The sequence below is a fragment of the Monoraphidium neglectum genome (genome assembly GCF_000611645.1).
Source record: "Monoraphidium neglectum strain SAG 48.87 unplaced genomic scaffold scaffold01481, whole genome shotgun sequence".
Taxonomy (NCBI): Eukaryota; Viridiplantae; Chlorophyta; class Chlorophyceae; order Sphaeropleales; family Selenastraceae; genus Monoraphidium; species Monoraphidium neglectum.
Window position 1 is genome coordinate 2,909 of NW_014012147.1, and position 11,420 is coordinate 14,328.

At 64.7% G+C, this 11,420-nt stretch overlaps 3 protein-coding genes across 3 annotated transcripts in view; 1 reads left to right on the forward strand and 2 right to left on the reverse strand.

Moving 5' to 3' along the window:
- MNEG_8028 (hypothetical protein) overlaps positions 1-5,233 on the reverse strand; it is a gene marked incomplete at both ends in the record, with an annotated part of 6,551 nt that extends 1,318 nt beyond the window's left edge. Inside the window, 8 exons of the mRNA XM_014043498.1 lie at positions 220-284; positions 740-1,050; positions 1,314-1,383; positions 1,836-1,972; positions 2,277-2,315; positions 2,566-4,173; positions 4,516-4,697; positions 5,083-5,233. Coding sequence (XP_013898952.1) covers positions 220-284; positions 740-1,050; positions 1,314-1,383; positions 1,836-1,972; positions 2,277-2,315; positions 2,566-4,173; positions 4,516-4,697; positions 5,083-5,233 — 2,563 coding nt within the window. The remainder of the gene's footprint in view (positions 1-219; positions 285-739; positions 1,051-1,313; positions 1,384-1,835; positions 1,973-2,276; positions 2,316-2,565; positions 4,174-4,515; positions 4,698-5,082) is intronic.
- An 811-nt stretch (positions 5,234-6,044) lies between these two features.
- On the reverse strand, positions 6,045-9,330 carry MNEG_8029 (ATP phosphoribosyltransferase; the record flags this gene model as incomplete). The annotated part of the gene is made up of 9 exons (XM_014043499.1): positions 6,045-6,203; positions 6,539-6,667; positions 6,889-6,968; positions 7,263-7,377; positions 7,807-7,931; positions 8,076-8,247; positions 8,636-8,737; positions 8,938-8,997; positions 9,220-9,330. The coding sequence occupies 9 exons, from the start codon at positions 9,328-9,330 to the stop codon at positions 6,045-6,047; spliced, it is 1,053 nt and encodes a 350-aa protein (XP_013898953.1).
- Positions 9,331-10,241: 911 nt separating this feature from the next.
- On the forward strand, positions 10,242-10,927 carry MNEG_8030 (hypothetical protein; the record flags this gene model as incomplete). The annotated part of the gene is made up of 2 exons (XM_014043500.1): positions 10,242-10,500; positions 10,662-10,927. The coding sequence occupies 2 exons, from the start codon at positions 10,242-10,244 to the stop codon at positions 10,925-10,927; spliced, it is 525 nt and encodes a 174-aa protein (XP_013898954.1).
- Positions 10,928-11,420: the final 493 nt, after the last annotated feature.

Below are 11,420 nucleotides of genomic sequence, written 5' to 3' on the forward strand. Positions count from 1 at the left end.
ACCCCACCCCCACCCCCTCCTCCGCTGCTGTAGACGGAAACGCCCCCGCCACGCGCCGCTCGTCGCCGCTCGCCGCTAGCCCCATATCGCCGCCGCCCTCCGCCCCTGCGTCTTCCGCCGCAACCGGCAGCTTCAGCCGAAGCTTCCTGATGGTCTTTTCCCGCTGGCGCCCGCTCAGGCCGGCCAGTATGCCTGCCTCCAGATCCCCCGGCCGCAGACCAGGGGGCTCCTCCGCGGGGGCGCGCCCCAGGTAGGCTTTCACCCAGCCCTCCAGCATCCGGCGCCTGGGGTGAGGGGGGGGGCGTGCGTGTACGGGTGCGGGTGCATGTCTGTGAAAGAGATTTGGAGTGTATGCATACGTGTGTGGGTGTGTGTGTTCACATAAGCCGTTACTGCGCATGTGCTATGTGTGTGTATGTGTGTGTGTGTGTGTGTGCTGTGCGTGCGTGCTTGCGTGTGTGTCGCACGCAGTAAGAGGATGTGACAGCAAATTGAAGGGGGGGAGGGCCGCGAAGGGCTGGAGGCCGCCACCACCCGAAGCTGGCCCTTGTCGACTGCCTGGCCTACAATATAGGTGTGGGGCATCCCAAAGCCACACCCTGCATCACTCACCCCACAGACGCACCACATATGCAACATGAACGACACACACGCACGCACGCGCGCACGTACACACACACACACACACTCACACTAGACAAGTGTCCGCCACACAAAGCCACACACAACCCCGCCCCACCTGGCCTCTGGTATCTTGTCGCCACCGCTGTGCAGCGCAATCGCCGCGTGACGCGCGTTGCGCGCCAGCGCCTCACGCCGCGCCGCCGCCAGCGCCGCGCCAGCCGGCCGGCCGCCGCCCCCACTGCCGCCACTGCCGCCTTCTGCAAAGCCGCCGACGCCCAGGCCTCCGACACCCTCGCCGCCGCCGCCGTCCTGTGTGAGCACCAGGGCCGGGTGCAGGGGCACCCCAAACTCCCTGGCCAGGGCGCGCTTGACCTGGTCCGCGGATTTGTGGGCGGCCTGGTGGCAGAACACACAAAGCAGCACGATCTGTTTTGTTTTTTTTTTGGGGGGGGGGGCAAGATGGTAAGGTCAGGTGAGGGTCGTGCAGTCGGAAAAGAACTCCAGTAATCAATCGGAGGAGGTCGCGGCGGGAGCATGAGCAGCAGCGGTGGCAGACACTCGCGCGGTGTGTCTGCCGGAGTGACAAACAGCGCAGCAGCCTGGCTGTATACGTTGCCAGGCCGGGCCGCCACACATTCAGCAACAAGCTGGCAACAAGATGCAGCGGGCGGGAGGTGGGGCGCCCTCACGTCGTGGGAGCGGTGGGCCTTGAGCGTGGCCGGCATGTTGCGGCGGTAGCACTGCGGCACGATGCGGTACCTGATGCGGGCGATGGGGGAAGCAAGGGGTGTTGCCGCTCAGGCAGGGCGAATGTGCGCGGCAGGCAGGTCGATGTGCCGTGCGGTCGTGCTGCTTGACCCATGCATGTGCTGACCAGTCACTTTGTCCTTGCTGCTGCTGCCACCTCAACGAGCGCCTTGCACAAAAAAACCCGTGGCAGCAACTGCAGTGGCTCAGCCGCCACGTGAACCCAGCAGCCCCTGGTGGCCAGGGCATACACAGGCGACCGCTCAGCCGCCCCAACCCCACCAAAGGCCCCAGTAGTCAGGTAACTCGTAACATCACACCCGATTCAACCACCGCCCCCTCTCCTACCCCGCCCTTCCTCCCCTCCCCCATGTACATCTAGACCCCCTCTTAGCCAGGTTGGGTGGGAAGCCGCTCACCTTGCCCCCCTTCTCCCCCCCACATACACACACACGTACCCTCACCTGAGGTAGTGGCCGCCCTCCCCGCACACCACGCAGCGGTTCTCGCGCGAGGCCGTGTAGAAGGCGTCAGCGCCCCTGTCCTGGTCCGTGGTAGTGTGCTCAAACAGCAGACGGATGGTGGGGGGGTCGGCGCACACCTGCGGGGATGGGTGTCAGGGGACGCAGGGGGAGGAGGGAACGCGAGCCACGTGGGGTGGGGGGGCGGCTGGCTCCCCTTGAGCCTGCACTCAAGGCATCCCGGTGAAGCCGTGAGTACGGAATCATTCCAAACTAGGTTCTGCAGCCTGCATGGTCTGCTGCCCGCCTTCCAACCCCCACCATCCCGCCATGCATGCAGTTGCGCCGCGAACTGCCCTTAAGGGCAGGTTCAGCGCGATCCTGCGGGCAACCCTGCAGCCGACCGAGCGTTTGGTCCTGCTCGGCAGCTTCCCCCCGCCGCACCTTCTCCGCAATGCCCTTCTCCAGGTACCACTGCAGCTTCTGACGTCGTTGGGTTGGGTGGGGGCGGGCGTTGTAGAAAGAAAGAAAGGGCAGAAAGAGAAGGGCGGTGAGCGGTGAAGCCTACTAGCAAATGGAGGCCTGCGCTGCCTCTCTGCCGCACCCAGGTCCCAGGCCGCCAGTCAGTGCCGCCAGGCAGCAGCCAGCTGACAAGCAGGGAGCCGCAGCGCCCGCGCGCCAAGCGCGACCAATCACATGAGCACCCTCTCAAAGGTGGATGCCCCCCCTCTACCTTGGTGTCGCAGTAACAGAGCAGCTCCCCGCTCTGACTCAGCATCCGGCAGTTTTCGTACACCTGGCTCTTCACACTGAATTTGTTGATCATCCGCTCCACCCGCTTTGCTGCCCGCGCCTCGTCAGCCGCCGCCTTCGCCGCCGGCCCCTGCAGCGCTGCGCGCCCGGCCGCACCGCCGCCGCGGCCCGCGTGGCCGCCGGTCGCGGCGCCGAGCAGCGGGTCCCCGTGGGCCTCCGGGGCGGGAAGCTTCCCCTCGCGCGCGTCCCGCAGCAGCGCCAGCACGCGGCCCGCGCCGCGCCGCAGCGCCCGCGAGGCCTCGTAGCGCTGCGCGCAGAGCGGCGACTGCGCGGCCGCCGCGAGCGACTGCGTCGCGGCGTGCGCGGCGGCGCGGCGCAGCAGCGAGCGGCGGTCTGGCGGGGGCGACCGCGCGAGATCCAGCAGCGCAGCGTCAAGCAGCACAAACTGCGGCCCCTCGTCCTCGTGTCGCGCCGCCCTGTCACGCCACGCGCACAGCGCGTACACCGCGTCCCTCACAGCCAGGACCTGCGCGTCGCCGTCCACCTGCCATGCCGCGGCCTGCAGCGCGGCAGGTTCGCCTGCCGGGCGGGCGGGCAGGCGCACGGCGCCGAGCGCGGTGGGCGCGTCCGCGGGCTCGTCCGGCAGCGGCGACGGCGGCGGCGGCGGCGGCGGCAGCGTGGCGGTCGCCGGCGGCGTCGGAAGGCCCGACGCGGGCGCTGGGGCAGAAGCGGGCGCGGCGCCGTCGAGCAGGCGCTGCTGCATCTGCAGCTGCTGCCAGTAGCGCCGCAGCACCGCGCTCGCCGCGTTGCGGACGGCGATGGCGGAGGGCGTCTTCTGCCAGAGGCGCTGGGTCATGGCCTGGCTCTTGCGCATGGCGGACGCCAGCAGTGGGTATGCCTTTGCAGATACCTCCTGGTGTCCCTGGACGTGCACCACCTCTGCCGGCGGCTCGGCCGCTGCCGCTGCTGCGTCCAGCGGCCGCGCAGCCTCTGACGCTATGGGCGCGCCGGCACCTGCGGCTGCAGATGAAGGCAGGGGTGCAGCCACGCCCCCGGCCCCTCCAGCCAACGCAGCCAGGACCGCCCCTGCTTGTGCGGAGGGGCTACCATTCTGCTTCTGCTCCTGCTCCTGCTCCTGCTCACTTAGCACACCCTGCTGTTCGTGCTCCACCCCACTCGAATCATCAACACTGCTCTCCTGTCGCAAGTGATCCTGAGCCTCGGCAAAAAACTCAGCCCCAGCCTGGCTCAGCCCCGCGTCCTGCCAGGCGGAGGTCGTGACAGCTGCCGCAGCGGCCGCTGCCGCCGCCGCAGCTGCCTCCCGCCGCTTGTAGCGACGGTTCTGGCCGCGCACCCGCTCCTTGCCGGCCGCTGCAGCCGCCCCCGCGGTGGCGCCGTCGGCCACCAGCCGCAGCACCAGGCAGTCTGCGAGGTGCAGCAGCCAGTGCACGTCGCCCCGCGCGTAGGCGAGAAGCTGCACAGGTAGCGGGCGCGTGCGCCAGTCCGCGGACTGGTAGCGCTTGTCCTGGACCACTCCGCAGAACTGCCGCAGGAGGCAGGCCAGGTTGCGCTCCTCCTTGCCGAGAACCTGCATCAAGTGGGGTCATGTGTCATGCATACAATATATGCGGCGTTGGCGTGGACTCAACACGGAACAGGCTGCCAGGCAATCACCCAGCAGCGCCTGGGGCACAGGGCTACAGCAGTGTTGCTGAGGGCAGCCGCCGCCAGCAGCAGCACAGTGAGAATGTTCTGAAGCGCTCCCACCACGCACGGCGCCGTCCTCTAACACGGTCCCACACCTGGTTCCCTGCCATCACACCCAACCACCCACCCACACCGCATGCATAGCACCACGCTGTGGTTGAGGGCACATCAGGCTCATACGTCACGGCACCAATCACTGCGCAACACCACGCTCAACCCCCACCTGCGCGGCCTTCTCGGTGTCGAAAACGTTGACCAGGTAGCACCCCAGCTGCTGCAGCCACGAGATGTCGTTGGCGCAGCCGTGCATCACCTTGAGCACGCGGGGGTCCGCCAGCAGCGGGCCCAGCAGCTGCCCCAGTGAGTCATGCAGCGCCAGGGCGTCGACAAGATAATCCACTGCGCCTGTGGGGTGGTGCGGCAGTGGTTGAGCGCCACGCAGATGTGTGTTTGTGAGCTGATGGTTCGGGGTCATCGTTCTTTTGTTGACAGCGGGAGAATAGCTCCTTGAGGGTTGGGTGAGCGACTCTCGCATGCAAACGGATGGTGGCGTGCCATTGCACGCATGTGCGCATGCATGCATCATGCGTGCACGATGCGCGATGCCGGTCTGGACGACGGTCCCGTTCTAAAATGCAGGCCCTGCCCAACACCTCCGACAGCCCCCCCCCCCAAACGCGCCCTTTCACAATCACCGGCAGCCGCATCAACCGCTGAGCCATGCCCAGGCAGGCCTCCCTCGTAACCTGGCCTATTTCTGCCTGCCGCACGCCGACCCGGCCCTGCGCACCCGTGGAAATTTGGATGAGGCATGTGATGCCGTGGTACGCCCTGGGGCTGTGCTCGACGTCCAAAGCGAACCGCGGCTCGGCGCTGAGGTGGCGCACCATTTCCTGCAGCGCCTGCTTGTCTGCCACCCAGACTAGAGGGCAGTCCTCCATGGGCGGGGCCGGCAGAGGGGGCGGCGCGCCGCGCCGCGCGGCGGAGGGAAGCGGGAGGTCTTCTAATAGCCGCTCAATCGCGTCTGCATGCGGATGCCGCTGCTCTACCCCGGCCGCAACGGCGGCGTCGTCGTTGCCATGGTGTAGGAAGGGCGCGTCGCTGTTGTCGAGCAGACGGCGGCGGAAGGCGCGCTGCGGATGGCTGCAGTTGCGGAGCCCAGCAACGTGGCGCCGAGCCCAGCTGATCCCGGCAACTACGCCCACTAGAGCGAGCGGCCCGGGTAAAAGCATGGATTGTTCTCCTTCTCTGCACTCTAAATTGGCTGATATTTCAGGCTGCGAGGCATGTATCAGATTGCTGGAAGACTTTGTGTAGATCACTGGACGTGCACAGCCGGCTCAAATATTACATGTGATTGAATCCAGCAGTGTGTACTTGATCGCAATCCATGCTACAGATCCGGAGGCTGCCGCATGAAGCGGGGACGGAAGTAACCTGAGAACGAGCTTGGTGACCCGCGTCCAAAGGAAGCGAGGGGATTGCATGGACATGGCACAGGCAAATCAAAGGTACCTTGAGTGTTTAGTAGCGCTATGGGGCCGCACAGCTATCCTCATGTCCAGGCAGCTGATGCAGCCGCAACATTCCCTGGACATGCGTGCGAGTCAACCATATCGGAACAGTCCAGCGGCGCGCTGCCGGTGGATGCGTCCATGCATTCCGCACGGCTGAGGCGCCAAACACACTACGCCCAGATTCGAACCTTGTACTGCGGGCTGTGCATTTGTGCAGTGCGGGACGCAGCCCTGGTCACCGCGTGCCGTTGGACGCAGGAGCGCCGTGGCCGCCGTTAATGAGCCCTGCCGTGTCTTCATCGATCTCCAGGGTGGCAAGCAGGCGCTGCCACCTCTCCGGCTCCTCGTCAAATATGTATGTCATCGGCTGCACCAGCACCCCGCTGCCGCCAAGCTGTGGTTGTAGGGTGGAAGGGGCAGAGGGTGATGAAGGTGGGGACTCAGTGAGATTCGAAGTTGGCACGCCGACAGGACATGCTCGCATAAGCAAGCTTGTTGGATGTGAGTATGGTGCGCGCGCTTGCACACACGCTGGGTTGTGTTTGTCTGGGGAAAGGGTGGCTGTGTGTGGTCGGGGGGCTGGGTGTCTGTGCTGAATGGTGCTGCCTGAAGGGCGTCGTGCTGATGGCGAGGCGTGATGGGTCTAGCGCCGCCGTGCGTGCCACCGGCACTGCAAGGTGCTCACGTGTGCGCAGTTCCCGAGCCCTTGAACACCCAATATGCGCCCACCTTTTGCAGGACCTTGACTGATGAGTAAAGCTTCTTCTTGGGCACGCAGATGACGCATGCGAAGAAGCCGCGCTGCTCCGCGCGTGCATCGTCCCCTGTGATCGTGTACACTGGGCTCACGGTTGGGCCCTGCGGTGGTGAGGGCGCAGCAGAAGTGTGGCAAGGCAGAAGGCACAGGGTTGGTGGTTGATGCGTCGATGCTACGTAAGGGAGGGGTCAGACACGTTGACTGCCAAGCAACTCGCGCTGCAGGGCTGCGCAGCGCAGCTACTGAGCGGCCTGCCACGTGCGCCTATCCACCGGTGACGCCCCTCCTCCCCCGTCACTCACAGCACCAGGGCTGCTCTCACCTGCAGGCCTTGCAGGCCGTCGTCCTGCAGCAGCAGGGTGGAAACCGCCTCCGGGGTCTCGCCGCGCATGTTGGCGGTGACTGAAGAGGTACAGGTAGGAGATGGCACAGGCATGCGCCACACATGGCAGAAGCGGTTTACCGGTGACCATCCCAGTCATTCCCCGCCCCCTGGGCCGGTGCTGCGTTGGGGTCATCGTAATGCCTGGCCATGCCAGCGGCACCTGTCACTTCCACAGTTGCGCCCAGCGTTGGTTTCTCTCTGGTGGACGCGTGCCTGCCTCTGGCTCATTTCCCCGTTGGAGCATCCAATCCATTCACGCCCTTGGCTTAGTCTCCGCATGCAACAGCCGACTCAAGCAGTCATAGCCCCACCAGAGTAGAATTGCGCGGCCTTGAGGTGCGCGTCGAATCGCTCCAGCAGCTCCCTGGTGATGCCCAACAGCCCCGGCCGCTCCAACAGCGACCGGCGGTTGGCAACAAGCACGCCCTGCACGTGGTGGCGATGGCAGGAGGTTAGGTTGAGGGTTACATGCTTGAGGAACGGCGGATTCCGAACGCACTAAGGCGCAAAGGGTTGACAGGAAGTGGATACTGTGTTGATTTGAGGATTCCCAGAGTTGATTTGGTGCTGATGAGCCCCGCGCGCCTGTGATTCTAGGATGTGTCCGCCTTCTATCTCTTTCAGATTGTTCTCCTTGAGGGTCACACCTGGTGCAAAGGGTTGAGCAAGACAAGGGGCGGAGTAGGGAGCAGACGGCAGGGCAGGCATTTCAACAGGAAGGCGTTGGGGCGATAACGGTGCACACACCCAATCGTGAGACCATGTGCCCTTGAAAACCTGCCTAAACGCCTCTGTCTGCCCTCAAGTGGCCTGACCACGCGCCCATCGACAAGCCACAGCCGCGCCTGTTGACACCAGGTCGAGAATGATGTCGGCGGTGCCCATGGCCGGCGCCGCCTCCAGCGCGCCATCCGCCGCCAGCAGCGCCACGTGCTCAAAGCCAGCGGCGGCAAAAAAGCGGCGGGCAATGGACGTGTAGCCTGCGGCGCAGTATAGGGTGTCGACGGAGGCTCTGCTCTGTACAGCTGCATGGATCCCACCACAGGCGGACAGTGCGTTCCGTCAATCAGCACCAAAACACAGTGCACGCCCGCCTGCTCGCGCCTACGCAGATTTGAGCGCACCTGTGACCACCCTCAGGGGCTGCTCCTCGCTCCAGCCCATGTCCCGCAGCTGCTGCAGAGTGTCCACGCGCTCGAACCGCCCGAACATGGGCACCCCGAGGGCCAGGTGGCAGTGTCCAAAGTTGAGGGCCTCGTGCACCACCACCAGGTCTGAGTCACCCTCCCCCAGCTCCTGGATGCGTGGAGTTGAGGGGTGGCTGAGACAATGAATGTGACTGGGGTGGCCGGGCAAGCCGGCTGCACTTGGAGAGTGCAAGGTGCCGTAGCCGCAGGCATGGGATGTGGGTTGGGCTGCAGGTTGCCAGGCAGGTCTGGGGTGAAGGGCATGGCTGCGAGGGCCAGAGAAGAGTCCGGGGCTACGAGGCGCGGCGCCAGGGGTGGCTGCATTCACAGTCTGCACCGCCAACCTGCTAGTTGCAGACGGTCATCCCCCAAACCATGCGCTTGCGAAGCACATGCCCATGCATAACTGTTGGCACCCCTCGACTCGTCGCGCCCTCATGAAGCAGCATATGTGTCTTGACTACTGTGGTATGCAGGGACAGTAGGTGGACGCCCACCTCGTACATGTCTGTGCCCACGATGCCGAGGTCGATGTCCCCTAGCCGCAGCTTGCGCACGACGTCGCTGGCGCGCTGGAACCACACCTCAAGCCCGGGGATCTGGCGCAGCAAAGGTGTAAGAGCAACTGGGCAGGTGGGGTGTTCGAACTTTGCCGCTGAAAAAAATTGGGCGGCCGAAGCTGCATCCCGGGACGCGCGGATGAGCGCTGCGGGGTTGGTGCCTTGTGCTCGCAGCGAGGGGCCTGCGACAAGCGGTGACCTCTGATGCCATGGTCACCACTGTATTACACATCACCTACCTGTGGGATGGACGCCACGTACTGCCTCGAGTTGGGCTTGTACACCGACAGAGCAGAGTCCTGCGGACCATACCAACGCGGGCCGGCACACGCATGCCTTGTACAAGGTACAGGACACCTACCGACACATATAGTTGGTGTGACTACCTTGTTTTGTCCAGGCCAGCCGTGCCCCAACTGCACCGGCTGTATCACCAACGCAAGCATAACCACGCATACCCTCCATCCACAGCGGCAATCCAAGCCCGTGCCCACAATAGCAGGGTGCATCCGCCCCCCAACCTTGAGCAGCTGCATGGTGTCTTCCGCCATGCGCCCTTTGCTGGGAAGGCCCATGCGCAGCGTGCTGCGCGGCGCTGGCTTGGGCAGCTTGGTCACTGCACCGTGTTGCATGTGTGCCGAGGGGTCGCTGCCTGCGGCCCCAAGCTCAGCTGCCCCAGTGCAGCAGGAGCACGACACAAGCACAGCCGAGCCCTTGATCGGCGCGCCCGGTGCTGAGTCGCACCTGCTTGCACGTCGTCCGCGCGCCTAGATAGGCTACATGTTATCTGTGTACACGCCATTTCCCTGGCGCGAGTTGCGCCTACTCTTGCCCGCCATGTGATCCCGAACCCGACTTGCCCAGCGGGTGCCGCCCGCGCCAGAAGCACCCCATTGTCTATACTCGTCACCACGTGCCTTCGCGTGGCAGCCATTGGCCCCTGCCTCATTGTTGCTCCAGGCGAGGGAGCACCGGAGAGGGAGACACCTTATCCTACAACAGCGCCGTGTACTGACAAGTTTGTCATCGGTTTGAGGTTGTCAAGCAAGATTTACTTGCTTACTGTAGCGCACGTGGGAGCGTGGGTGAGGGCAGTCAACGCGTCCTTCAGTCTTCGCTCCCAGCAGTGTGATACTCGCATGGGGGGGCATGGATACGAATTATACTTCTCACATAAGTTTATAGAATTATAGTAAGTGCCTGACAGTCAACAACAGGTGCCGTTGTGTATCGGAGGCCTTGTCAGGCAATGTATAGCTGCTCGTTCGCAGCTTGTAACATCGCGCATGGTGAGTGATCACGTAAAGGGCGCCGACAGAGAAGGTAGCTTTGGCAGTGGAGCCGAGGAGGAGGACCTTCAGCTCCACCTGGCTGACGACGACGCGGTAGGCGGCTGGAAGGAAGCAGAAAGGGTTGATATGTCGCTTTGATCATCTCGCGTGCAAGGGTCTGCTCCCTCGGACGAACTCTCGGGGAAAGCAGCAGGCCGGTGCAGCTGGTGCCACACCCGCATCTGCCTGGGTGGCCCTGATGCGCGCAACAGATGGATGAAGAACATGAAAGAGAGCACCATGAATCCTACGATCACGCTGGTGGAGCCCCTGGCGAGCGGCCGTCGAAAGTGGCGCTCGCTCTGCAGCATCGTGAGCCGGCGCAGCCGGCGCCGCAGCATGACAGCCACCACCACCAGCAGCAGCAGCAGCAGCAGCAGCAGCAGCAGCAGCAGCAGCAGCACCATCACCACCACCAGCACCACGGCGGCGAGCTTGACGACCGTATCCTGCTGCTGTTTGACCTGAACGGTGCGCTGGTGGCAGTGCGTGCCGCAAGCAGGAGATGCCCCCCATGTTCACAAGGCTTGTGCTGGTTGGCGAAAGCACCTGCGCTCGTTTCCGTCGACCCATCCCGCTTACACGCAAGCGGCTTGGTCACCGCGCCCCCTCCACCTCGTTATCCCGCCCAGGCGTGCTCACGGACCACACCCCGCCGCGCGAGGAGGGCCGCTACATCCGCCGCGACCACGTGGTGCGGCCCCACATTGAGCGCCTGCTGGCGCTGCGCCAGCACTTCCGCCTGGGCATCTACTCCAGCGCGACACTGCGCACCGTCAACCGCGCGCTGGGGCTGGTGCGCTCGGAGCTGCTGGCCATGAGGCAGCAGGGCGTGGAGGGTGAGCGGGCGCTGCGCTGTGTGGCCGGGCGGGGTAGGGTGGGGCGGGGCGAGGCATAGCAGGGGCGTTGCCGCTGGCTTTATGGTAGCTGAGTCTCACGAGCGCCTGCAATCCTGGTTGGGATGCTGGCCCCGAGTCTGTGTTGTGGTCCTGGTTCACTTGAGGGTATCTTGGGTGTGGGTGAGTGAGTGGGTGGGCGGGCGAGCGGGCACACAGCGCCACGCGGGATATTTCCTGGGCATATGCCATCAGAAAACCCTTCCGCCATGTATGTGCTGCCAACTTTCTGCACGCAATCCTTCCCCTTTGTACATCTCCAGTCCCGGACGCCCCCCTGTTTGAGGTGATCATGCACCGCGACCACTGCACCCCGGACCCCCGCTGGCGCGAGCGCCCCGACGGCAAGGAGTGGTCGACCGTCAAGCCGCTGGCGCACCACGGCCTAGACCTGGCGCGGTGCGTGCTGGTGGACAACGACTGGCACAAGAGCGTGGAGGGGGAGGAGGCCAACATGCTGTTGGTGCCAGACTGGCTGCAGGAGCCAGGTGGGGG